This window comes from Orussus abietinus, unplaced genomic scaffold (assembly GCF_000612105.2).
Source record: "Orussus abietinus isolate OABI.00-Male unplaced genomic scaffold, Oabi_2.0 scaffold12, whole genome shotgun sequence".
In the NCBI taxonomy this organism is placed as follows: domain Eukaryota; kingdom Metazoa; phylum Arthropoda; class Insecta; order Hymenoptera; family Orussidae; genus Orussus; species Orussus abietinus.
The window spans coordinates 1,952,933-1,978,329 of record NW_019395990.1 but is presented as its reverse complement, the minus strand read 5'-3'; the positions used below and the strand labels follow the sequence as shown (position 1 = coordinate 1,978,329).

The window sequence follows — 25,397 nt, the reverse complement described above, 5'->3', positions numbered from 1 at the left end:
TCAATATGTGGGGATGTTCTTAGATCGGTACGAGAAATGTCAACCTCATCGCAGCCGATGGCACGTGCACGGAACTTTTACATGATTTATGTCGATGGTGGGAAAAGTTCGGCCCTGGTGAAGGAAAAATGAGGGAAAGTGAAAAGGTCCTCGATCTTCTTCAGAGGGAACTCTTTTCCAGGTTCGGGATATCGCGGACAACTACGAATCTTTTTTTTAACATTTGATACGGCTCGATACCAGTCGCTACATTCGTGTGATATAGGGCAAGCCCTACCGCGCCTGTAGCTCTGAGCCACTTAGCGGCCCCCCCATTGCTGGGGGGATTAAATACCATCCCCACCAGGCGGACCCAACGCCAAAGGGGCCCGAAGGCCCAGGACAGGCCGGGAAAAACCCGAATGCTCCGGACCGATCGACAAACCCTGGGGAGGCGCTTGCCGGGACAGGGCCTCCGCGACGCACTCCCCGAAGGGAGGCCGCTTGACCCCACCCGTTGCCCGCGGGGAACCTCGAGGAGGTCCCTCCCCTGCACCCGCGTGGTGCGAACATTCGTGCAAGGCGCCAGCTGAGACGTAATGCTCCAGCGTGGTTTGGCGAGCTTTCCAGGCTAGGTCGGGTGGGAACCCGATCCATCGGCCGAGTTGACCCGGCAAATATAGGATCGATTATCCCACCTATCGGCCCGTACTAGCTCGCCGGCCTTCTTATTACGGCCGGTAGGGCCGGCCCCCAACCCGCACCCGGATAAACCGAGGACACGGGACGGGTTACCCGGAGCACCTCCAGCCGTCCGGTCCTTTCGCCGGTAACTCTAGGGGGAACAAGAGTGCGGTCAAACTCCGCAGAGCGAGCATCTCTCATGGTTCCCCAGTAGCCATTTGCCGTTTCGTTACGGATCCATAGGGATCCGCATCCAGCCCCACCACGAGGAGGTTTACGGATGGCTCTTGGGCGCGTGGGGGCCACCCCCCCCCACGTCGTTGCCTTTCGGAGGCCACCAGTCGCTACAAACCGATAAGGACCGATAGGAATCCACGTGGATCAATCGGGCTCGATTCGATCGCGATCGCGCGAGCTTGCGCAAAAAGTACCTGCCAAGGGATTCCCCTGAGGTGCACTCAAAATTGCATTTTGCACATTCGAAGCATTTCGCGTACATAACCTCGGACCCCTGGACGTAACCGCGCGGCCAAGGCGAAGATCGTCTCGGCAATTGGAGCATTTACTCCCAATGGGTTATCATTACGTGCCCCCTGGAAGTCGTGGCGCTAATCTGCCCGCCGATTGGCCCATGCCGAGGCGAACTGTCGCGCGATTGGCCAATCGAGAAGTCCGGAGGTACTTTTTTCAAATACTGGTTCCTCTATAAAGCCAGTCGCCGAAGAGCAGCTCGGTGATATCCGCGGAGGATTTCAAGCTCGAAAATCCGCTCGGACTCGCTCGGCCCGGCGCGAATCGTTAGTTCTACCAGTGCGCGACAATTCGCCCTCTCGAGAGAGAATTCGTTCCGCTCGGGAACTCGCCTCCGTTTTTTCGAATTTCGCTCCCGTTCCGCACCCCGGAGTACAACTTGAAAAATGCCCTTTACGGAGGTAGTGAACGGCCATAACAGGGCGAACCTGAAGAGGCCTAACGAAAACGAGTTTCTGCACACAAACGTCAAGCATGCCAGTCACACCACGTAAGCTCTTTAAAAAATCGGATCTCCCGCGACGTGATCACAATTTCACCGAAAATCAATTTTATGAATGAAATTCGTACCTGATTTGAATAGAATATCTTCTCCCCTAGAAATCCGTCGTCGATTCGGATCGGTCGATTTCCCGATTTGGATCTAAGACCTCGAGGGTCTTACTTTGCTCTTCTTTTATTTTCTCGCCTTAATCGACGCTACGTGAATCCAATTATCTCAGGTTCCCCCGAGAGCGGGTCCTTCGCACCTTCGCTTGTTTAAAAACCTGCAGCTTCGCGACCGGCTTCGCGAAAGAGAGTTAGTTTTCTATTATTTTATTTGGGAAACGTGGCGACCCCGCTGAAGCTTCACTAAGCGAAATAAATTGCACCGGGATACATGCCTAAGGTTTAAACCCGAGATTTACGCCGATCTTCCCCCTGCGATTAACGCGTCGACGGAACGATCCGAAAAGCGCAGGAAAAGAGCGATCAGCTCCAATTTAGGGTGAATATTAACCAATGCCAATCTAACCGTGCCTTCCCCTTGAACCCGGGAAAAAAGCGGAAAGCACCTAGAGCATTCCGGAACCTTTGCGACATTATTTTTTTTATGCTCCCGATAAATTCCTGGAAATTTTCAGACTTTCGTAATTGGAGTATCGTGTCACGACTTTAAACGCTACGTACAAGATTGCAACGTATCGCTGATGTCAGCAATACACATCTGTCTTATTTTTCGTGTACAGTTGTCTTGTCATATTTTATCTTGTAATGTAACGATATCATTAAAAATTCATTACGCTCGTAGACTGTATATTTGATTAGGGGCTCGGTGAGAGGATTTAAAAGATAGTGCTGGGTGGTATTGGTTATTAATACTTGCAGCGCGCGTGAATGTATATGTCAATAATATGTTTGCGAAGATAACTTATCAAAGGCGTATATAAATCTGTAAATTTTCCGTCTTTTTGTAGGACGGCGCGGCAGTAAAGTCGCCGCTTTAAAGATATACCATAATCGCTCGATAAATCAATGATGCATCTTTGTTAACATGTACTTGGGAGATTACAATGTTATTATTTACCGAACAAAGCTATCGCCTTTGGGATTAAAAGGAGATCGTAACGAAGCTATGGAACGATCGGGATGCTGCAACGTGCCATTGATAATTCGCCCGGTGTTCCTGGGAGAGGTTATCCCGAGGGAAAATGAAGAGAGACGGCCTGCAGGGATAATGGGGAGAGAGAGAGAGGAATCCGAATGCCTCTGTTCCGGCTCGTGACCCGGCACTGAGACCTTCTCAATAATTAATACAAATGTCGAAACAGCGCAGGGGGAATTGCCCATCAAAGAGCCGTTCAGGCTAAGGAAGAATCGATCTCATTCAGAGGAAAACGGAAATCAACTGACAATGACGTTTCGGCATTAAATTTCGGAACCAGTGACCAGAGATAACCCTAAACCTTCTGTAAATTCAGAGTCCGTGGAAGAAGACGAGTGATGAAATCTTCTTCAAGTTTGGGAGATAATCATGTAATTCCGCCTTGATAACACTTCCGCGGACCGCGAATAAAGATACGCATTTAAAACGCTCGGATAAGATCTTCGTCCAATTCAGAACGAATATCGGACAGACTACTTAAATCCTCATAAATTAAATTATATTAAACGGTGTGTCACGTATAATTATCGCAATAGAAGGAAAAATTTTATCAGTTAAAAAAAAAACGACAAAAACATTCCCCTCGCTCCAGTGATTTCAATGACGATTCATCGAACTCGCAATGAGTCTGAAAGGCTTGATCCAGTTACACACGACGTAAGACTCGAAGAGCCTTTCGCACACGCAAGAGTGCTCCGGAACGCAGGAGTTCGCGGAAAGGAAAATGTCGCAGATTTTCTACATAAATCGCAGGCATCGAGGCGTGCCGCGGGGGTGGGAAGGGTTGCAGAAAATGAAAAGTATTTCATAAAGAAGTGCTCCCCCGCGTCTTTGAAATAAGGCCGTCGAGGGTGAGCGGAAGAGCGGAAGTGCGGAAGATGAATTCGCGGAAGGGCAGGGAAAGGCGAAGGGGTGAAAAAGGGTAGAGGGTAAGGAGCGTGGACTGCCGAAGATGTGAGAAAAATGCAGGAGAAATTCCTTGCCCCCTCTCCCCATCGCGCCTCGCTCTATTAGTTTCCTTTAACTGAATTTCCATGGAAAGTTACTAATGGGGGGCGGCGCGCCCGCCGGGCGAGGGAAGGTTTCAAACAACAATTTGCCAACTTTTAGCTAATAAACAAAGCCGACGGGCTGGATATACATTACGGGGATATATGTGAAATTTGCAAGCAGTACATACCTAATTTGGGTCCACTCGCCTCCCGCGACGTCGCGATCCTCCGACTGCCCTCCGACCCAAATCGCCACCCACTGTCACCCACTGCCACCCACCGCCAACTCGAACGATACCTGCGTTACATCGACCGCGGACCTAATTACGAAAGTTGACGGTTTAGTGCCGAATTCCCCCCAGGATGACTTCATTTTCCGCGGAATGTTTAATGGTCGGTTACGCACATCCGTCGCGGTTTCGTGGTTTTCGCGGTCCCCTGGTGAATCCCACGAGGTAACCACGGAGAAAATGTTCTGTCTCCTTTGGTGGAGCAACTCATCCTCCGTGCCTAACGTCGATCGGGCAAATCGATTCGAAGTTTCGTCGGAGGTTCGTGAAATAATGCCCTCCCTCGTGGTTTTCGAGTTTCAGACCCGTTTAACGTCGTTTTGCGTCACGGGGTTGGGATCAAAGGGGTTAAAATACGTCCTCCCCGCGGGATGCAGCGAAAACTCGACAGCGGCTCCGGAGCCGACTAGGAATGCGACGTACGCTGAATTCGTCGGATTATTGCTAATTAATTGTATACTTAGGGAGGATCTTTCCGTCCTGCGGTGCGAGAGGGAATACCGAGTCGAGCGCGATTCGTGGATGAAACGCTTCTTTGTGGGGCGGATGGAGGGAAACGAAGCGGCCGGATGAGAGCGAGCCGCGAGGTGAATAGACGGATAAGTAGTTTGGGGTAGTATCACGGGTTAAACATTAAAATGGATGAGACGGGTTAATTGACAAAGCTAATGAGCGTTATGGCGGGAATCTCCTCGGATTTTACCTCCAGGATTTTTCTACTCCCTTCAATGATTAAACCGCGCGCTCTTATCGGGCCGACGTGAAATTGAAAAATTTCTCCACAAGAATTTGGAATTGTTTCAAGTATTTCTAAATTTCTGTTAATTATTTCGCGGAGTGGAAAGCCTTGTCTGAGGATCTGTAAAACGGCTGCCGTAGACGCTTGAATGAGTCGGTACCACGTGTGCAGCAAGCGGAATTGCATTGCATATTCGGGCGAGGCATGACACGTTCGAGTATGCACGTGCTGGTACGATTATGCATTCTCGGTGCAATGGATACATTGGACCCGTTGGATAGGTTCCCGCGTTACAGCCTCGCATCGAGCACGCGCATCTCGACGCATAATTTGTAACGCCTAGGATGCGCTCCTGCACTCTTGCACCGGGAAGTGCACCAACGCCATTTGCACCCGCTAACCCGTCACCGCGTTCGTCTCGCGGCTTAGGAACTCCGTCGCGGTTCCGCCGCGGTGTCGAGCAGTTACCGATTCCGCTCGTCCGTTTTCTCGTGCACGCGGAATACCTGCGGAAAAAGAACAAGCGAATTTAACACCTGCCGTAAGATTTAATTTCCTCCCAACACGGATGGCCGGACGGAACGTTTACTCCGGACAAATTTCAATTTAAGTCGCATTCAAAGCGAGCTTGGAAATAAAATCTAGAATTAATAACAATGCTTCCGTGTTTCAGGTACACCTTCGAAGCCCTCCAGGAGTCTGCACAGTACCTGCTGGACCGAGTTTCGATGAGGCCCAAAATCGGGATCATATGCGGATCAGGAATGGGTTAGTTAACGATCACCGCAAACGTTGACGAAGATCCCGCGATCGTTCCAAAATGGATACTCCGAATTGACCTCTTCCTCCTTACCCACCTACCCGACGAAGATGGGCAAATCGCGGATTTTTATCTAAGAAAAATGTTAAAAAATTTATCAAGTCCGGTAAATTTCGGTGTCGATAAAGAATGACGATTCGACGTACCGTTCTCGTGTCTCGCTTTCGATCGAGATTTGGCACGGTTTCCGATCTTTTTTTGCGGTTCAATACTCTGTCAGTTATCGTTTTTCTATTCCCGAACAGCAGGAGAATCTGAGCAAAGTGAGTTGTGTCCAGGTACCATCGCGGATTCGCTCACCGACAAGTTGTGCTTTCCTTACGAGGAGATTCCTCATTTCCCGGTGTCCACGGTGAAGGGCCACGTGGGCAGGTTGGTCTTCGGTCGTATCCACGGGGTGCCGGTCATGTGCATGCAGGGCAGGTTCCACTACTACGAGGGCTACCCCCTGTGGAAGGTACCCGGCATTATTATTTCTCTTCACCCCTGATTCGGTCGCGAGCTAACTATCGATGGACCGTCGCCATTTGTCGGGAAATTGGCAATGACTTATCGATACATAGTTTATTCCCGGCGGTCGATCGGTATTAGTTTTGCCATCTCGTCGGATTCGGTTAATGTCGTACAAGTTCATTAGCACGGTAGAGGAGCCCGTCTGCGAAACGTAAATCCGGACGCCACTCGGCGGTTTCAGTGTGCCATGCCGGTGAGGGTGATGAAGCTGGTGGGAGTGAAGTACCTGGTGGCGACGAACGCGGCTGGAGGGCTCAATCCCAAGTACAGGGTCGGGGACATCATGATGGTCAAGGATCACGTCAACATGATGGGCTTCGCTGGGAACAATCCTCTTCAGGGACCGAACGACGACAGGTACGTATCTGGGTCAGCGCCGATAGCGCCCGATATCGTCGAGCCGGGAATTGGCATCGTCCCATGAAGACCCCGAAGACCCAGGATGGAACCGAGAGGACCCAGGGGGCGATAGGTCTTCGTAGCTTCGTTAGGTCCGGGAAAAGATGGCTAGTTTGCGGATGACATTCCCGTCGAAGAGCCCGTAGGAGGTTCATCGAGGACCCTCCGATGAACCCTCTCCCGGCTCTGGATCCAGCAGGGGAAACGGAATTAATTTATTTCATTGGAATAACCCCCGTGAATCGGATTGATGAACTATTTGCACTGCGATATAAAGAAGCTGATTGGCGTATTTACTTAGGAAATTCGGCCCGTCCTTCCTCGCCTCGTCCTCGGCGAGCTCGTCCTCGGGCTCCCGGGACGAGTTCCCGGAGCCATTGTTCCTTTATCCCCCGACTTATTTTACGGGATCCATCCCTCGGGTCTGCATCGTTTCTCCCGGTTTTCCTTGCCGGACGCGAGTGCCCTGGGCCTCGTGCCTTGGAAAACGTGCAACACGATCCATGGATGCCGAGGAAGGAAAAGTGGACTCTTTGGCGCTGCTAGAAAAAATTTCGTTTATCGGAATTACCGTAACTTTACCATTTCGTCTTAAACGCGTGTACGCGACGGGGGCATCCCCATGAATCGAGGCATGCTCAACGAGGGGGTGAATTTTTATTCGGTGTCGGTATTTATTTGAACGCAAAGTTACTCGTGCTTAACGTCGTCTGACCGACCTTCTCTTTTCCCTCTCTCGGCGCGCTTTATCGCGTTTCTTTTGTCACACGTACCGATATTAATGGACTCCACCCCCAGCCGAGCGCTCCTCTGGGAATTACTTTCCTTGCCCAAGGGAGATTTACTAAGCTGTTGCTTTCTTCGTCGAGGCAAACATAATGTACGGCGAGCACCCCTCGATTAACGGCGCGAGCTCAGCCGCGATCCGTCACTCCGCTGTCCGGAACGTCGACGGGACATCGTCGGAACGCCTCCGGGGGTACGCTCTGCTTCCCTTTACTTAATTTCATTCGCTAATTGATCGTCCGCCCGATGTCGACGATTAATTCGTTCACCCAATTAGGAACGATTTCGTCCCTACGTCCTTAAATAACCCGAATCGCCCCTGTTGTTATTTTCTGAATTTTCCTGACCGCTCGTGAATTTTCCGAATATCCCGAGCACCGATATGGCGCGAAGTTCGAGGAGTCATCAGGGTATACGATTTTCTTAGCGAATGGTGTCGATCGCGGAATTTAAATCAAGGAAAACTATCGGGGAGGGTCGAGATGATCGCGGATATCTCAGAGGGAGAGAATGGAGTACGCGATGATAGGAATCTCCGGTTGGACCGGGGAATTCGATTCCCTCTGATTTCTTCCTCTCTGTCTCAGGTTCGGACCTAGATTCCCCCCTATGAACAAGGCCTACAACTCGAAGCTCCTGGAGATCGGCGGTAAAGTTGCCGAGGATATGGGGATCTCCGATATCGTTCACAGGGGCGTCTACACCTGCCTCGGAGGGCCGAACTTCGAGACGGTCGCTGAGCTGAAGATGCTGAGGATGGTCGGCGTCGATGCCGTAGGTCGGTATCGAATTCACCACCGATTGTCGAGAAACTCTCTTTGTACTTCCTCAAAATCCATGGCGAATCCCTTGGCGCTTAAAAAAAGATTCCCGTTAAAAGAACCAGAAATATTTTAACCAGGTCTGGTAATATCGAAGGGAACTATTTTTGAGTAAGGGGCAAATAATTAGGCACCGAGTCGAAGAAACGCGACCGAATACAAAGCCGAGGTGGAGTTCCTTCACCGGCAGCCGCCGTCCATAAATCTCCAGCCTCCTCCTTGTCGTTTCCTCGCTCATGGAGCCTTCGGGGCAATATCGCCGGGAAAGTCGACGGATCCCGGCGTCGTTTTATTAACCGGCATCATTGATTTACGTGGTCTGGCGTTCCGCAGGGATGTCTACGGTGCACGAGGTGATCACGGCGCGGCACTGCGACCTGACGGTGTTCGCGTTCAGTCTGATAACGAACCAGTGCATCATCGACTACGAGGACCTCGGCGAGGCGAACCACGAGGAGGTGATGGACGTTGGCAAGGCTAGGCAGCCGATCCTGGCGGAGTTCGTCGCCCGGGTGCTTTCGAAGATCGTGGAACTCGACCTCGAGACCAAACAGGCCAAAGAGACTAAAGACGCCAAAGAGACTAAATGAGCGACGGGGCGGACCGACTCTCTCGTCGACGACGAGAGGCAACTTCCTCGGAGGGGCTGCTCTTAGCGGTCTCCGATTATCGAGGTCCAGAAATGGCGCCGGATAGGAGATAAGAGCGGAGACCGTCGGAGAGTTAGCGAAAACCGTCGTTCGAGAGGGCGGTCCAGGACGGCGTTGGGAGGTTTTGGAGGGTTCGGCGAGGTTCCTGGAGATCCGGGGTTGCTTCAAAGACCGGCGAAAACCCGACCGGACGATCCGGTTCCCCGCTAAGAGAGTCGGGCCAAGACCGCCTCAAAGCGCCCGATGCTCGACTTCCGGGTCGACCTCCGCGCTTCCACCCTCGGGAGAGCCGAGCCCGGGTTTACTCTTCCGGAGGGCGCGGTGGCATCTCGCGCGAGAATCATATTTAATTTTACACCTGACTGCCCCTCCCCGTTCCGGGGGTGCGCCGGGCTCTTTTCCCCGAGGTCTCGGAGAAATTATATTTCAATTCGAGACCTCGCCGGGCTCGCCGCGAAAGAAGAGCGCGACGCTCCGGGGCAACGGGGAACGGACCGGAAACGTCGTTTCGGGGTGAAAGGAACGTTTCGAAGCGTCTTTTTCTCTCTCCTCTCTACGGATTGCGGGAGGTAGGTACCCACGTTACGCGTAGGTAATTAGATCCGCGGTCGGAGTCGTTCACTCCGAAGCGGATTCTTGAGCTCTGCATATTTATTGCACGGTATCGTAGTTGCGTAGTTAGAACCCCCGATAAGGGTTTTGCCAGTGCTTTGGACATTCCTCTCGCTGTTCGTTTTATGAGTCATAAGCAATGCGATCGACGCGTCTCGAGGGAGGATCCGCGAAATGGACCGACCAAAGGCGAAATTTACTCATGGATCCTCGAGGAGATTCTCAGGAAAGCCGTGTAGCCCTCGAGTCTTCGTTCACCGGCGATCTCGATTGATTCGTTACGCGTCTTAAGGAGATGCGAAGCCGCGGGGGGGATTGCTCCTCCGCAGCCTCCCCCGCTTCGTTACCTTCATCTCGTTTCCGCGCTTTTCCATCGCTAATGCATCGGCCCTCGCCTTCGATAAATCTCCACCCTCGAGGAAAGGCCCCTTCCTCTCTCGGCGGCTTCTCGGGACGGCGGCCTCGTCATTATCGCTAAGAATTAAATTATGATTTGACAGGCGCGACGAGGAAAGAAAAAAAAGAAGGAGCCCCTCGAAAGCCTGTCAACGGGCGGTCGGAGGAATCGGGGAAGCAAGAGCGACTTCCGGGGGGGAAAAAAAAGGCGAGACTTTTCCTCGACGTTACGAGAGTCCGAGCGAAACGAGAGTCTCGAGACTTCGGATTTTTCGCGATCGAAATCTGTGCCAGGTTTAATGTATTGTAAACAAAAAAGAGGACCGACTCGATAAAGAGCAATCCGATTTAACGAGGGGAACGTTCCGGTGTCCTCGATGCCTACGTAAATTTCGAGACGTCTAAGAGATGTCCCGCGTAGATGCCAGATTCTTCAGGGAAAGATGGAGAAATTGAATCAGTGTCTTTGAGTTTTACGAGCTTAGAGACCGCTCGTGGGGCGGAAAATTGAATACGGATTTAATAAAGAAAAGTGTGGCGGAGGAGACGTTTTACTGCCGGCAAAGGGAGGCACTGGGGTGTCTGAAAATATTCTATTTAGAGGCCATGTCCTCCGAGGAGAATAAATTCGTCTCTGGAAGGAACTCTTATTGACCTTCGATGAAAATTAAAAAAATTTTGAAACTCTCCCAGTCGTTTTTAGCGATCGTGAACGATTGTCCGCACCTATGAGGAATTATATTTATAGCCAATTTATAACTTCCTGACCGTTCTTTGGTCTTACCGATAAGCCCTGAAGACGCATTAGAGAACCTCTTGGATTTGAAGGACGACTATAAATACGTGCACTGCCGATCCAAAGCCGGCAGAACTTCCACAGAGTGTTTAGCCATAATCCTTCGTGCAACAAATAAAATTAATTCGTCCAAGAGGGAATTAGAGTAAAATTTTGAAAGTCTCGCCCAAAATAAGAGAAATTTTGGTACATCCGATACCGGATGTATGTAATTTAATTTTTTCCCGGTCGCTAAGTTTCCGGCGGCGCGATCTCGAGCTTGGGTCCATTCATCGCGTAAATGCAATGGCATTTGAATAAAAAATGTAATTGAAATCCCGCTCTCATTTAATCCTGCAGAACCCCGGTCGAAAGCCCACCGATCCAATTTTTTTCCCGACAACCCGCCTCCCTCCTCGCGGCCCGTTCGTTCCGAAAATCCCGTTTAATTCGAATTCGTCGTACCCCCGAAATCGAGGTAATCCAAAAATTTTCACTCGGCTCGGCTCCCTTTATTCGTTGAAACCTCCCATGTACCTGCACATCGAGCCGTAATTTCTTCCGCAGACGACAGGTATCCCACAATTTTTAAGGAATCGATTAGCAAAGAGTTCCCATTTTAGCATCGATGCGCGATTTGTGAATCTAGCTTGTTTAAAGAATACAATTCGCGCAGTCGGTGAAGAAGATCCGAGGAAGAGCTTCGCCGAGTCCCAACGAGATGTCGGTAGAGGCGCCTCGGCGTTTCTTCCGGAGCAGCGCGGCTCGCATCGGCGCAGTCGCGCGTCGGGCGTTCCGCGTGTCGGAGGGAGCGCAGGGTCGTTTAGCCGCGAGTGTCAGTACGGCTCGTGACTTGGCCGCGGCGAGAGCACGAGTTTCCGCGTGTGGTTCGGGATCGGGAATGCCGTCGGCGTTCCGGGAACCGCGAGTGCCGTCGGGCGCGAACCTCGATCCCGCGGCAGGGCCGGTGTCGCGTTGACGAGCTCCGAAAGAGCCGAGTGCGCGGGGGTCGGGGGCAGACGAGAAGCGTGCCGGCCCCTCGAGTCGACCACCTGGATAGAGCAACCGCTCCAGGCGGAGGTCGCGCCGAGTTCCCGCGGACGCGGCACCGGGCATCGAGCGCCGTCGCCCGTTCCGCGGCGACGGCGGCACCTGCGAGGACGCGGGCCACACCGCCGGTGCGTTAGGTGCGTCCTCCGCGCGTGACCCGCGTCTGGAAGCGTCCCCTCTCGGCTCGGGCCCAGACTGCGCCGGAGACCGGTCCCGGTGCACGCGCACTTGACCGTGCCCTTAACCGCGCACAGGGCAGCGGAAGCCTCGGTCGCGAGTGCGCCTCCGACCGGGTCGCGATGCGACCGGAGGAGCGACCTCGCCGCGCGTAGGCGGCGACCGAGGGGAGAGAGAAAGAGAGAGACGGCACGAGAGCGCGCGAGCGACCCCTCGGGACGCGTCGCGAAAGGAGGGAGAGAGAGCGCCGACTCCCGGTTATGTCACGAACTGGGACGATCGCGAGATACGCTAGCGAGGGCTTAATGACGCGCCGCCCGGAGAACCCGGACGCCCCGCAGACCCAGCCGGCCTCCAGAGCCTGCCCGGCGTCGCTAGCCTAACCGAGACACCCTAACCTGGCTCACATGCCCGTGCACGCGCGCAGAACGGTAATTCGAATTTTGTCCTTCCCGGCCCGGGCAAAACCTGCGCGCTCGGAGTCTTTCAAAAACAATCCCCCAACGAGTCCGCTGAATTACTATCTCGGCTTCCACTCCAGTCGCTCCGACCAGGTTTTGCCCGGGTCCGGTCCCTGCCGATGTCTCGAACGTCTTCTTTTTCCGTATACATATATTTACGCTTCTTGCCCCCGTTTCCTCGAGACGCCCCCGACCGTCCAGGTCGTTTTTGGAATACCGGCCGGCTTCTCGATTTTTGGTGCACCGAAAATCCTCGCGATTTTGGGGATCGATATTCTAGCTTCCTAAGGGAAATTTTCGGCACTCGCCGCGCCTTGTTTACGCGGGGGGCGAAATCGGGAATCGGCGATTATTGGGCCTGGTCGTTAAACGGTCGCAAATTGTCCGGAACTCGTCGCACCTGTCACGGCCTGGTTACGCGATTAACGGGCGCAATTGCGGAGAATGTCGTCGGGGGACTCGCAGGGCCGCGAGATGACTCGTCACGCGATCGGGGAACGTTCCGTTAGGTCGCGATACGTGCGAAGGACGAGCGAGATCGACGCGACCGGGCCGTCCCACGGAGCGCGGCGCGTCGGCGCGTCGAGGATGGGAAACCGGCCGGAACCGACGCCTTACCTTTGACCGGGGGTTCCGGGGGCCGCCAGGTCCTTATCGAGGACTTTATTTCGAGTCCTTCTTCGTTATCGATTTTCACGGTCAACCCGACGCGACCTTATCGCCGAATTTCGCGATTTCGATCGCCGGTCGTTAATCGAGCGGCCGAACGCACTTTCGACGCTGATTTATGACGCGACGGTAGTTAATCGGTGACGCGGTCCGATGGGCCGTTTGACCGTCATTGCGAGGAACGTTCGTTACGTCGTCCAGGACGCCGAATTAACGGCCACCCTGGAGAGTCGCCGGTGCGTCTCGAGGGTTCACTTTCCTAATTTTATGCCTTTTCTTTCTTTTTTTTTTCTCTCTATAAAATGTTATCTCGTAATTTTACGTACCCATGGATAATTAATTCTCACCTTTTTCCTCCGATTTTCGTTTCGATTATCCGTGTTCGCTTTCGATGCGCGCGAGGTTAAGCGTTTTATCACGTGTTCGGTAATAAGTTTACTTCCTATTTTCATTTTGGCTTTTCATTTATCCTAATCCCTGGACGTGTAGAGTTTTACGCCCGGACGACGAACCGGTGGGTTTTATTCAATTTTTGCGGACTATGGGAGTTTGGCAACGGAATCGGTCGTTAATTCTCCAAGTTGGCGGCGAGGCGTGCGAAAGGCTGATTAGCGAGTAGACCGGACCTGCTGAGTAAGGGAATGCCTTTTTAATTGAAATTTAACACTTTGGTTGGGCACGTATCACTCGACCCTCCTTGATATCGACTTCCATTTCCGGGAATGAAAGGGAACGGGGGGATGCGTGGTTTATTTTCCCCTCTGTTACATTTTCGGAGTAGAATAATCATCGTTAAGCGTCGTCTTAAAGGGCATTAACGAACCCTTTTAATCGTTATTGGGAATTTTGCGAGAGTTGGTCCCGCGAAAGGGTCGAAAAATTCATCGAGACCCGGCGACGTCTCTTCGCGATTGTCTCCCCTCGACTCGAACTCTCCCGTCTCGGTTTGCACCCCCTCGGCTATTTTCTTTTCCTCGGCCTCGGTCTTGCTTTTCCTCCCTCGGAAACCTCGAACCTCGAACCTCGAATCCACCCTTGGCCTTACACGCCCGAGGTGGTGCGTCTACGCGTCGTTACCCCCGCTCGTATAACGACGTTCAACGTCCGATTCGTCTCGGTTCGTTTCTCGAAGATCAACCCCTCGAGAAGGTCGAATCTTCATTCGAGGTCTCATCCGCGAGCTTTAAGCTCCTCGAGGTTTAAATAGGGTGGCGAGAAAGTCGAATTCTTTTTCCAAGGGACTTTGGCAATACTTTTCATACACTTTTTGGATTTCATTTTCGTTACCGAGGATCTAATTGACTTTTCATTTTGTCGGTTTCGCTGTGCTTTTTTGGAGCGATTCGGCAAAGGTCGTCTCCCGTTTCTTGAAAGCTTAACCCTCTACACGCACCCCTGCGTGTCGAGGGTGGCTCATTACGCACGAGTCATTACGCACGTGTAACGAGGCCTATTCCGCGGAGATCGGCGAAGCTTTACCCCGGATTAAAGGGAAAGTCCGTACATTGGAGTGACTTTTTTCGTTTAATCTCGTCCCCCCCCTCCCTTTTTTTTCCCTCCGAATTTTTGGCGCTTTTCGGAGAAAGTACGCGAAAGTACTCTCTCATTACTCCCGCCTGCGAATTGGAAAGTCGCAATTAAGAACTCTCGGGGTCTCCCCTTCTTTACGGCACCATTGTATTCCGTTCCCGTTTTCTCCCGGGTTCAATACCTGATTCATCAGCGATTAAAAACGCCTTTTGTTTTCATTTTTTCTTTCGAGGGGAAAAAGAAAAGTCGATAACCCGCTCCGAGGTTCATTGCCAATAACCGGAATCAAACGACGCTCGTTAATTTCAAATAACGCCGGTAACTATTCCAATTCCGGCAATAACTATGCCTTGATGACTTTCATTTTATGTACACTTAAGATTTAATTAAAATCTAATCGTATCGACGAACCCGACTGTCGCGATATCGAGCTCCCCTCGATTTCGAGGCGATTTGCGGGAATACTTATAATCTAGATCTCAAATGTAACGATTAATTGAAATTAATACATAGTGCCCGTTGATATCCGGCGATATAATGAATTGGTTGAAGTCGGGGAGAGTATAGTTGGGAAGACCTTTGCGGGATATTTAGTGCCTGATATTTATTCCTGTTATCTGCCACGTTTCTAACCTGTTATCGGTCCGCAATAAGAGCTAGTCCGCTTCGATATAACAAGATACGGGGACTTGTAAGATGGGCTCGGATAATTGAAACATCAGCTACGAGATTTCTAATAAATTAGGAGCGACGCCCGGAGCGGTGTAACATTATTCCCCGTTAATTGGAGAAAAATCGTTCCGGATCAACCGGAACCTCGCAAAATGGTCGAGGTAGATCGCTCGGGTTTCCAGTCAGCGTTTCTCAAGGAAATATGCATAGTCGAGGTTGTCGGGCCACTTACGCAGAGAGTAGAGCGAAGGATTCTGTACTTTTTTTTGGTTTTGTTTTTATTACGTATCAATGTTGCTTTTCTTCTTTCGTTAACCGCGTCCAGTCACGGGAATTATATTCTAAATTTGAGACGCGACCTTTCCGCTCGTTTTCCTGCACCTCTTAAAGCGTCCTCGTTGCTCCTCGGTTCTTGTTTCAATTGCGTAACGAGCGACCTGCTTCAAGGAGGATCTATTGAACGAGCAAGGGGGGGCGACTGTCGCCTCGGAGAATCCATTAAAAACACATTAAAGAGTAATCTGAAAAAATGGCCGGGCCGAGAAGAAAAAAAAGAAAAATCCACGAGGAATCAACGGAAGCTTGCGTTCGGGAATTCCGGTCGGTAGTTTAAAGGGGAAGGGAAAAAATGGATACACGCGCGACGAAGATCGATGGACCGCTTTGGGGGGAGAACGGAAAACCGCACTTTTCCACCCCGGGTCGGGAGGGCCAATCGGCGGTCTTCTCGGCGCGTCTCGGAGAGATTATTTCCCGTAAGCGGCTACGTGCGGAGGGGTTACGCGCATTCCCGGGGCCAATTCATTTTTCCCCAATTTCACGGGTCGCTTCGCCCCGCCGGGCCGAGGGCGCGTTTCCATCGGGGCTCCTCTCTTAATTTTCGCCGCTGCGAACGCGCTCGTGATTTCGGCGGTGCGGTTTATTTGGGTCGTAACGCATTTTCCAATTGCGAGTCGTACCCGCCCTCTTGCGCTCTCTCTCTTTCTCTCTTCCTATCCCGCCGTCCGCGGCGTCATCTATTGGCGCCCCCCCGCGAACCCCTTTGTCGCGCTTAACGAACGGTCGTCTGCATTTTAATATACTTTGCGTAAATCAATTTCGCCCGAATAGATGTCCTCCCGAAATCCCATCCTCCGCCGCCCGTTTCCGCAGCTATTCCGCATTCGGCCGAAATCGGCGATTTATGCCGGAGGGTCGCGACCTCCCGTTTCCGGGCGGGCGCGAGCGTCAAAAATGGCCGCCGGAAGCGAGCGCCGGCCGTCCTCGAATTTCCCTTCTACTTCGATCCGCCGGTTATTAAAACGCGGCGCGAGCACGCGTCGTATCGAAACCAGGCTCGAAGGCCGTTGGTATCTTTCGAGGTGGAATCGCATTACCGCATCGCTCGGGAGAATATTTTTGTCCGGCGGTCACGGCCGTTCCGTGATGGCCGCGACACAGAGGCGTCTAATTACTGGAATGGCATTAACGCCGCCCCCGTGCCTCCGGGTAATTGCTAGCGATTGCATCTTATTTCCGTTGATATTCAAGAACGCGAGGACGCGGCGCGCATCTCGCGGACTTTTTCGGGGAAAAGAAAAAAAAATGTCTCGCGGCGGGAAAACCAGGTCGAGCCGGCCGCCATCTTGGTTCTTCCGAAGGGAAGCGGCACGACGCGGCCCCCGTATGCAGAGGGCCGCATTTATTTCGCCGACTGTACGGATTTCATCCGAGTCGACAGCTGCCTCGGATGATATTTATTCCCTGGCCGATATACGGTCGCCGCGACGCGACGCGGCGCGACGCCTGGAAAAGGGAGCAAACGGGGGCGGGGGCGATCGACTCTTTTCCAGCCCCGATTTCTATCCGGCTCTTCTTCCGGACGCGGCAACCCGAGAATCCTCCCGCGGAAGGGAACCCTCGTCGTTTTCCGCTTTATTCCGTCCGACGCTCCCCGATTCTTGACCGTGGTCAGGGTTTCGGGATCTCGGAGGCAAATCCCCCGATTTCGGTGGCGGTCGGTGACTTCGCGTTTCTAGTCGAGAATATACCGAAAATTCAGTTTTTGGGAAAACAAACGCAAAGTAGGGTTGAAACGACTGACCGACCCAAAGCGAACCTCGACGTCCCGACGCCTATTTTATCGACGCTCGCCTTGCCCACGGATTTTCATTCTCCCTTTTGATGCATGATTTTTAATATTCGAGCGAATATATCCCGAGTCGAAATTTCCGCACTTCTTTGAGCTCGAGCTGAGCGGTTCCTCGATCGTAGTTATCCTTATCATCGAGGAGATAAAAATTTCAACTCGGGATGGCATCCCCGGACGTCTCTGAGATCATCTTTCCGCACAGATCGAAGAACCAGGGCGATTTCTGCTTCAGCGCGGCGTCTGCGAGGAAATCGAGATGGTGGAGTTGAGCGGAAGCGGGCAAGCGGCGGCGGCCGCCGCAACGGCGGCGACGGCGACGTCGACGTCGTCGCAGCCCTCGGGGTCGCAGGCGGCGACGGGGGCGGCGGGACGCGCCGGCGTCCTGGAGACGCAGGTGCGCGGCCAGTGGTACCGGGTCTTTGTCTCCCTCGAGGACGACTACCTCAGCATCTCCCTCGACGAGAGCTGCGAGGACGCCGGCCCGCTCAACGGCAACGCCAACAACAACGACATCGACTGCCTCAACGACCCCGACGTGCCCGACTCGGTCGCCAACCAGAAGCGGGTCGTCCGGGTCGTCAAGAGCGACAACAACGGCCTCGGGATCTCCATCAAGGGCGGCAAAGAGAACAAGATGCCCATCCTCATTTCCAAGATCTTCAAGGGCCTCTCGGCCGACCTCACCGAGCAGCTCTACGTGGGCGACGCCATCCTCGCGGTAAACGGCGAGGACCTCCGCGAGGCCACCCACGACGAGGCCGTCAAGGCCCTGAAGAGGGCCGGCAAGGTCGTCGAGCTCGAAGGTAAGTTCGATCCAGCACCTCGAGGAGGTGGAGGACCACCTGTCCCCACCTCCGAGGTCCTTCGTATTTTTTTTTCCCCCTCTTTTACGAGTCGACGCTCCCGATGTTGGCGCAACGTGGACCGATGGGGAAACACTCGATTTCGAAAAAAATCCATTTGCGGCCATTTGCCAGGAATTACGTGGCCCCCCCTCCTCGTCCCGTCGGGCCGATGCCGCGTAACCGTGTAGAGAATAATTAAGGACATTTGTCGCGACACGACCGGCCATTTGTTTGCCCGGCCATCGGCAAGGGCTAATTATCCCGAAATTATTCCGACAAACTTATCCCCCGGAGGGGTGAAAAATCGCCGGATAAATATGAGGAATGAAAACGCGAATAATTAGCGAGCGAACCCGCCGACCTCTCGAAATTCGTCAGTCCGCGCCGGAATGGCCGCACGCGCGGCTGCGGGGGCACGCACGGTAGGGGAGGGTAACTGGAACTGCAAACTGCACCGCCGTTACAGAGCCCCGGTAATTATCGGTAGTACTCGAATTAAAAGTGATTAACTTTCGCTCTATAATTATCGTTATTTGGCCGCGCGCTACGGAATGCGATAAAGCGAGTTGCGTTTTCGACGGCGGCCCCGTTTATTGTCCCGCCCTCTTTGTTCTCCTTTCCTTTTATCTCGCTGCCGCGATATTCCGTTCGTTCTTGTTTTAACGAAGTGCAGGAACGAGAAATGGCATATTAATTTCCGATCGATGGTTAACCTTGATAATTGGCCCGAGTGAATTAAAATGCATTAGAGCGCTCGCGAAGAAATAGGAACGGTATGGGTGGGAACGCGGTTGTCTATCGCGGGTTCGGCGTCGTTGGCGTGTATTGATATTAATTTCGTAAATGGGTCTTAAAGAGTTTCCGTCGAGTAAGAACTGTTCGGAACATTGGGCGGCGATCATTCGGGCCCATTCTCCGCCGTCGAAAGTTGTTTCGCGTTGTTTTTCCTATTTTTTTCCCCTTTTTTAATAACTCTATCAATTTCTGTCAGCGGGGATACGCATTGCCGGCACGTTCCGTTATTTCCATCGCGTCCGGACGTTGCCGTGATTTTGATTTATGGTTATCTCCGGGTCGTAAGCGCCGCTCGGCGAGGAAGTTTCACGACGGAAAACGAGTACCTACCGAGCAAGTACTCATAGGATAGGTCTCGGTTCCTCGCCTTGACCTCTTTGGCCGAGAGATCGATGATCTCGTGATCGCCAGATTTGTTAAGAACATTGAATTGAATTTTTGTTTCCCATTAAAATTCCAGGAAAAATGCACTCCTTCGACGGGGGTTAAACGGCGACGAGGATGCAGGACCTCCTTATCGGCCCGATTGCCGCCCAACGAGGCGGACGAATCTCGAGAAACGGTCAAAACGATAAAAACGACAGCCGTTTCGCCATTAAATGACCAATTCGAGCCGTCAATTAAAACGGAGTAGACTCCCGTCGCGGTATAAATTTCGCAGGCTGTTATCAATATTGAATTCCATCTGGCCGCTATCAGGGAGAGCCTCGCGAGAGGCCGCCTCGAAACGGGCCGAAGCTTTTAGTCGGATTAATTTACCGCCCCCGAAGGCCTCGCGATTCGAGGCCGACGGAGTCGTCGCCGAGGTAGTCGTCGACGAAAGGAATAGTCTGGGGGGGAGTCGGTAAAAAATTCCAAAGAATTTTCTCCAAAATCGTATACGTCGGGAGAAAATTCGGAGCGCCGGGATTCAAGCCCGATAAGAGGTGGAACAAACGGGAGAGGGTGGGGAGAATCGCGAAAGGGGGAGGATAAATTCCCTTCCACTCTCTTCGATCCTCCTCCGTCCTGAGTCGGCGTTTGTTTCTTGCGCGAAAGTGTCGCTCCTTTCCTCCCCCTCTACCCCCTCCCTTTTTCCGAGGGCCGACTTTTTCTCACTTAGGCGTTATTACAACCGGCAGAGGAGCTCGGCATCCAGGAAAACGACCGTCCTCGCACCCCTGTAACTAGGGGATGGTTAAACGCGCGGGCTCTTTTCTCGCGTCGTCGCCTCGAACGGGGATGGAAAGGCTTAGGAAGGACGAGGCCAGCAATTTTAACGACGACCTGGTTTCTTTCCATCCCCGGACAATCGACGGGGGAAATTGTCCGGGAACTTTCGGGGGGAGGGAGGGTGCCTCCCTATCGCGGATTCGGGCCGGAGAAGAAAATGTCCATTTTACGGGGAATAGAAAGAATGACATTTTCCAGCGTATTGCGGAATTACTTTTAATACCTCCGAAGAGGTCGGGAGGATTTTTACGTCGAGGGGCAACGTACTCGCGGAGGATCCATTATTGCGAGCGTCGCACGCGGCGAGTGACACGGCGATAAAGCGGAATTCCTGGGGATTCCTTGTTTCCCGGAATTCCGTGACCGAGGGAATCCTCGGCCAGGACCCCCCAGGACTCGGAAATCCGTGCCAGGCAGGGGAGACTGACCGGTTCTCCTTCTTTTTCCCTTTTTTCCGAAGCGGTCCTTTATTTTGAACACGTTGGTCCAAACGGGCCGGCGCCGTTGCAGGCGATCCGGATGCATTCCGCGTTTACCCTTTCGCGGAGCGCCAAGGAACCGGGAGCTCGATATGGATGCACTCGGGTGCACTTAGGCCAGAGCCATCCGGGTGTCGTTTCAGCGTCCAACTCTTACGGAGAGGGAAACGTGCAAATTATTAAACGAAATTTCTGTATCCGCGAGGAATCCTTAAAATCTCCTCTTAATATCTTTACCTCGAGTTGAGGTCGTTTGATATCGAAATTCGATCGGCGATGAAACCAGGTGGGGGGGTGAATTTTCACTTTTTTGACTTTTCAACCCCGTCTCTCCGGCCTCTCGGTTGACTCGCCGGGACCGGGGTAAAGTTTTAATTGATACGTTAAACGGTTATCGATTACCGTCAAATTACCCGACTTGGGGGCGCATTAGGGCGCAATTTAATATCTGCCGGGGCTAAGATAGCGAATTTACGCGGTTCGATGGAATCGATACGTGGGACGTGAGACGCGTCCAGGTCTCAGGAGTGAAGCGCCGCAACTCCCAGTTTGCGCCTTCTGCAGTCGGGACGGTTTGCTTCTCAGGTGCGGATATACCTAGGATACACGAGGCCCGGGGTACATATGTACTCCGAATACATTAGCCCTGAATTTTCCCGGGGACTGCGGGAGCGACTCGTGCCTTCGCCCTTCCTAGTTTCTCTTCCTGGTTTAAACGGAGCAGAACTTCCCCGGAAGGGGTCCGAAGTTGCCGGTGAAGTTTCGGCCGGGTCGTTACTTCGGATGCGGATTTCGCGTCCCTTCGTCGTCCCCGGTAGGAGAAAATTGCGGATTTTCTCGATCGCCCGAATATTTTCACGTCCCCTCCCTCCTGGGGGTAGATTCTCTCCGACCGTCGTCGACGCGATCTCGCCAAGTAAAGTCGACGACCGAGACATATCACGTCTTATTTCCGCCTTTTCAAATTTTCCATCACGAATACGTGAAGAATATTAAAGTGCTAAAATCGAACGGATGGTATTTTGTAATCGGGAAGTCGTAATTAATATTTTATACGACTCGCGAGGGCTTTTAGAAGAGGTACGAGAAACGAAAGGCGAAATCGTCGCCTTCGTCGTAACGGCGACGATCGCGCCTTCCTTATCGTCTATCGCTTTTGCGGATGGATTTTTATAACGAAAACTAGCGGACCCTTCCGTCGTAAAGCCCGTTAATTGGCACGGCGAACACGGGGAAACGGTCTTTAATGCAACGGGGATTTGCGCCGTTTCAGCCTTCGCAGCTAGAGATGCATCTATAATAAAGCGTTTCATAAAGCAATAAACGTGGGCGCATATAGTATACTAATAAACGCGGCGTCCAGATAAATTTTAACGATTCAATTATCGTTCCACGTGTCGTATACTCTTTCGGGTCGTATCGCGACGCGCACGCAACGTCGCCGTTTTGCGCGATAGTGGCCGACGAGTTTAATTAATAAACCAGACGTCAGAATGGACGCCGCTCGATCATTGACCGGCCCCCGGAATTTGACACGAGCCATTGTTACGTATATTGTTGCACCAAAGTACTTCGCGATCGCGGGAGAATAATGTCGCGCGTCCCTTTTGTTGCGATTCGTGATTTGCCGTTTAGCCATTATTTCGCGTTTAGTTTATTTCTCTGCGCATTCCAATCGGCGGAGGGACCTTCCATTGTTGCATCGGAATACCCCCGAATTGCATAATGACGCGTCGTTAAAAATATCCCTGGATTTCACGCGATCGAAAATCGGCGGGCGACATTTGCGAACGGATTTTGCGGATTGTCACCGGTTATAGGATATTTTTTTACGTCGATCGGATGATCATCCGTGGATCTCTTCGGATCTGCCTCGGATAGGAGGATGATTCATCGGGTGGGAAAGTAATGCTCTTGCTCGGGGCAATTCCGTTCATTCGCCTAATTGGAACGCATAATTCTCCCAGTCTCCAAGAAACTGTCGCATGATGGACGTTCCGGCTCTTCGTCTTGGAAATTGAGCCTTAAATCGGGCTCGGAAGAGCAGAGTCGACTCGATCTCGTATGAATCGCTGTCAAGATTGTAATTGAACCCCGAAATTAATTCCTTACCGATACGTTCTTTTTTTATTTTTTTTTATATAAAATTAAATCAACGGAAAAGAAACGATTTAATTCATTTCATTGGCATCTCGCGATGCTGGTGCATAAGGCACTCGAATGCACGAGATTGCATCGACCCGAATCTCAGGTGTCAGGATAAGTTCGTCCGTAATTCGAGAATCGAGTTCGCCGAATGCAAAACATTCCGACGTAATTAAACCTGCGTATCGTGTTCTTATTTCACCACCAAGGGGGTCAGGGTTCACTGGAGCTGCTCGGTGCACTAGGAAAAAATTAAATTACCCGGCTCGCCTTCGACTATCCTGACCTAATTGTCGCTGTATTACGTTGATCTATGCAATTATTTATAACGTTTAAAAAAATGGGAGACGCGAAGATGTTCAGCTCGAACGCCGCGACGGGTGTCCTGCAGGTCGCTCCGCAGGTGTAGGCGATACCGCACTGGGGGTAATCGAAATATTGCATTTTTGTCGTTGGTATCGCAAATCGGAATACAGGAAAGGGGGACAGGAAACGAGGCCGGTGACTCTCGCTTCGTGGAACGATTGTTCTACCTTGAGCGAGCGCTCGTCATCGCGCTGTAAAAATCCAATGTTAATCCTGGGCCGCGATTTTTAACGTCCGCTGGTGTACATCCAGGGCGACACGATGTTCCCGAACGATGCTCCGATGGGCGCGAAATTCCCCCGAAATCGGCCGAAAGATGAACGGGTAATACCTCTCTTTTCGACGGGCGAACGTGCCCGCAATTGAATCGCAAGTAGCGAAACGTCAAAAACCAAATTGGTGACTCTCGACCGCGCGAAACCGTCGGCTTTCCCGTACACGTGCAGAGGAAATTGATAAAAGGTACAAGGAACCGAGCAAAGGTAAGCTGGATATTTTGTCGCGTAACGCGACTATAAAACAAGACCCTCTCGTCGATATCCAATGCCGGTAAGCCGAGAACGCTCCTCGCCGATGGAGCGGAAGAGAGCCGGACCGGTTGTGACATTTTCTCCTTTCGTAACGATATTCCTTTTTACCGCGGAATCTCTCCCGAAAATTCCTCCGACCATTGCAACGGGTCTTCCCTTCATTTTTATTTTTCCTACACCCGTTACCCGGTCACCCTCTAATTTATTTTCCGAGAGGGGTCGCGACCCCGAGGCGAAAATTTCGATGCCAACGATAGCGTCGGCAAATTTTCTGCACTCAAGATTTATTTTATCCGTCGTTGCATTCGGTAGTCCACCTGTCGCGCGAATTTGCACGGCCGGGCAAAGGTGGGCGACTCGGCCTCGTTCCCTCCACCATTTTCGCGCCCCCCGCCGGGTGGCCTTTTGTCGCAGCTACGTTTGTTTATTTACCCTTGGGTTTCCTTTCTCCGGCGCTTCCTCCTCCGAGAGTTCTCTCAGACCCGTTGTTATTAGTATTCATTGTCGCAGCAAACCTCGGGCGTCGCGATTTGCTCGGAGGCAATTTCGCCTCGTTAAATCGAGCCGCCCTCCCGTGGCCCTTCTTCCTCTTCTTCCTCTCCTTCCGCGTATGAGCTCTTCCGCAAACCCGGCCGAGCTTCGTCTCCTCGAGGAACTCCACCAGAAAGTGGATTTACGCCTCGTAGTTTCCTCGACCCGACCAAACGGACGAATTAATTCCGCCCGTAATTACCATCGCCGGACTAATTATCCCCCGGCGGCGGATATCTCGATGGGGTCCTTAAAAAATGAAAACCTAATAAAAAGAGAAGGAAAACACGAAATCGAAAAAATTTATTCGGAATTGGAATATTTTCCCGAAATCCCTGTGATAGTGCGCGCTCGGTCCCATGGACCGCGTTCGAGGATTTCGTTCTCCCTTTACCCTAGATCCTTTTTTTTTTCCCCGACCTCGACGTCGTCGCAAACGCGAAGCACCCGCCGTACCCTTTGCGGCGAGGGGTGCAATTAATATTTTAATTGGGCCCATCCACCGGCAAATGGCCGCCGTAAACACCCCCCGGATTCCTGTGGTCGACCTTGCGCCCATATATCCCACGGGTCTACTTCACTCGGTCTCCCGTGTACGTACCTCGGCCGTACGTACTTGTATTCGCTTTACCCGCACCCAGGTCCGATGCGTTTGCGCGGCTTACGTGCGTCACGTACTTACTCGGGAATTATTCCCGTTCACGATCGCTCCTTGAAAGTCGCGCCCGATAAGACAGACGTGTCGGGATTGCGATTGCGAGGGCAACCCGTCATTACGGGACGGCTCTTCGTGTACTTAACGTCGGGGGTAGTTACTCTCGACGCGGGACATTCAGATACGTCCTATCCCCGTTCTTACCCGCGATTCCTGATTTTTAATTCCGACCCGAATCGCGATTAATTTCCGCGCGATCTCGGGGTCCTGGCAGGATATCTCATCGAGGTTTCTCAATGTCGCGCTCATATCGCGTCCTCGATTATAATTTACCGCGGTGCATTTAAATAAGGCGATATCGGTAGGTCGATTATCCTCCTACGTACGAGCGAGTCATGCGCGGTTGCTCGCGTCGCGTTTGGTTACCGCCTCCCATCCAATGATTTCTATTTCTCTGCGGAAGAAAAAGTAGTTGCGCGAAAAATCCTCGCGTTCCTTGTCGACGGAATTATTGCGG

General features: G+C 52.2%; 2 protein-coding genes across 7 annotated transcripts in view; both read left to right on the top strand.

Annotated features, from left to right (window-relative positions):
• Positions 1-1,415: 1,415 nt before the first annotated feature.
• Positions 1,416-10,968, top strand: LOC105698872 (purine nucleoside phosphorylase). 3 transcript variants are annotated; one of them, XM_012423480.1, is made up of 6 exons: positions 1,416-1,684; positions 5,534-5,628; positions 5,959-6,137; positions 6,375-6,550; positions 7,966-8,156; positions 8,533-10,968. In XM_012423480.1, exons 1-6 carry the CDS (start codon positions 1,581-1,583, stop codon positions 8,787-8,789), a joined length of 1,002 nt encoding a protein of 333 aa, XP_012278903.1. In that variant the 5' UTR covers positions 1,416-1,580; the 3' UTR covers positions 8,790-10,968. The 3 variants fall into 3 exon arrangements, with proteins under 3 accessions (XP_012278903.1, XP_012278902.1, XP_012278901.1); XM_012423479.1 differs by having other exon boundaries at positions 5,929-6,137; XM_012423478.1 differs by having other exon boundaries at positions 5,926-6,137.
• Positions 10,969-11,465: 497 nt separating this feature from the next.
• LOC105698870 (beta-1-syntrophin) overlaps positions 11,466-25,397 on the top strand; it is a 205,221-nt gene continuing 191,289 nt past the window's right edge. For 2 of the 4 annotated variants that reach the window (XR_001103965.2, XM_012423475.1), the window contains exons 1-2: positions 11,466-11,819; positions 17,555-18,125. Coding sequence is in view for 3 of the 4 variants with exons in the window: in XM_012423475.1 (XP_012278898.1) it covers positions 17,579-18,125 (547 nt within the window). In the remaining variant the exon portion in view is untranslated. Of the gene's footprint in view, positions 11,820-17,524; positions 18,126-25,397 lie in introns of all 4 variants that reach the window. The other 2 variants (XM_012423476.1, XM_012423477.1) reach the window with 2 other exon arrangements.

Coding starts and splice junctions, on each gene's coding strand:
- LOC105698872 (XM_012423478.1), top strand. CDS start 1,581: ATGCCCTTTACGGAGGTAGTGAACGGCCATAACAGGGCGAACCTGAAG. Junction 6,138..6,374: donor AGGGCTACCCCCTGTGGAAG/GTACCCGGCATT, acceptor CGGCGGTTTCAG/TGTGCCATGCCGGTGAGGGT. Junction 8,157..8,532: donor GGTCGGCGTCGATGCCGTAG/GTCGGTATCGAA, acceptor GGCGTTCCGCAG/GGATGTCTACGGTGCACGAG.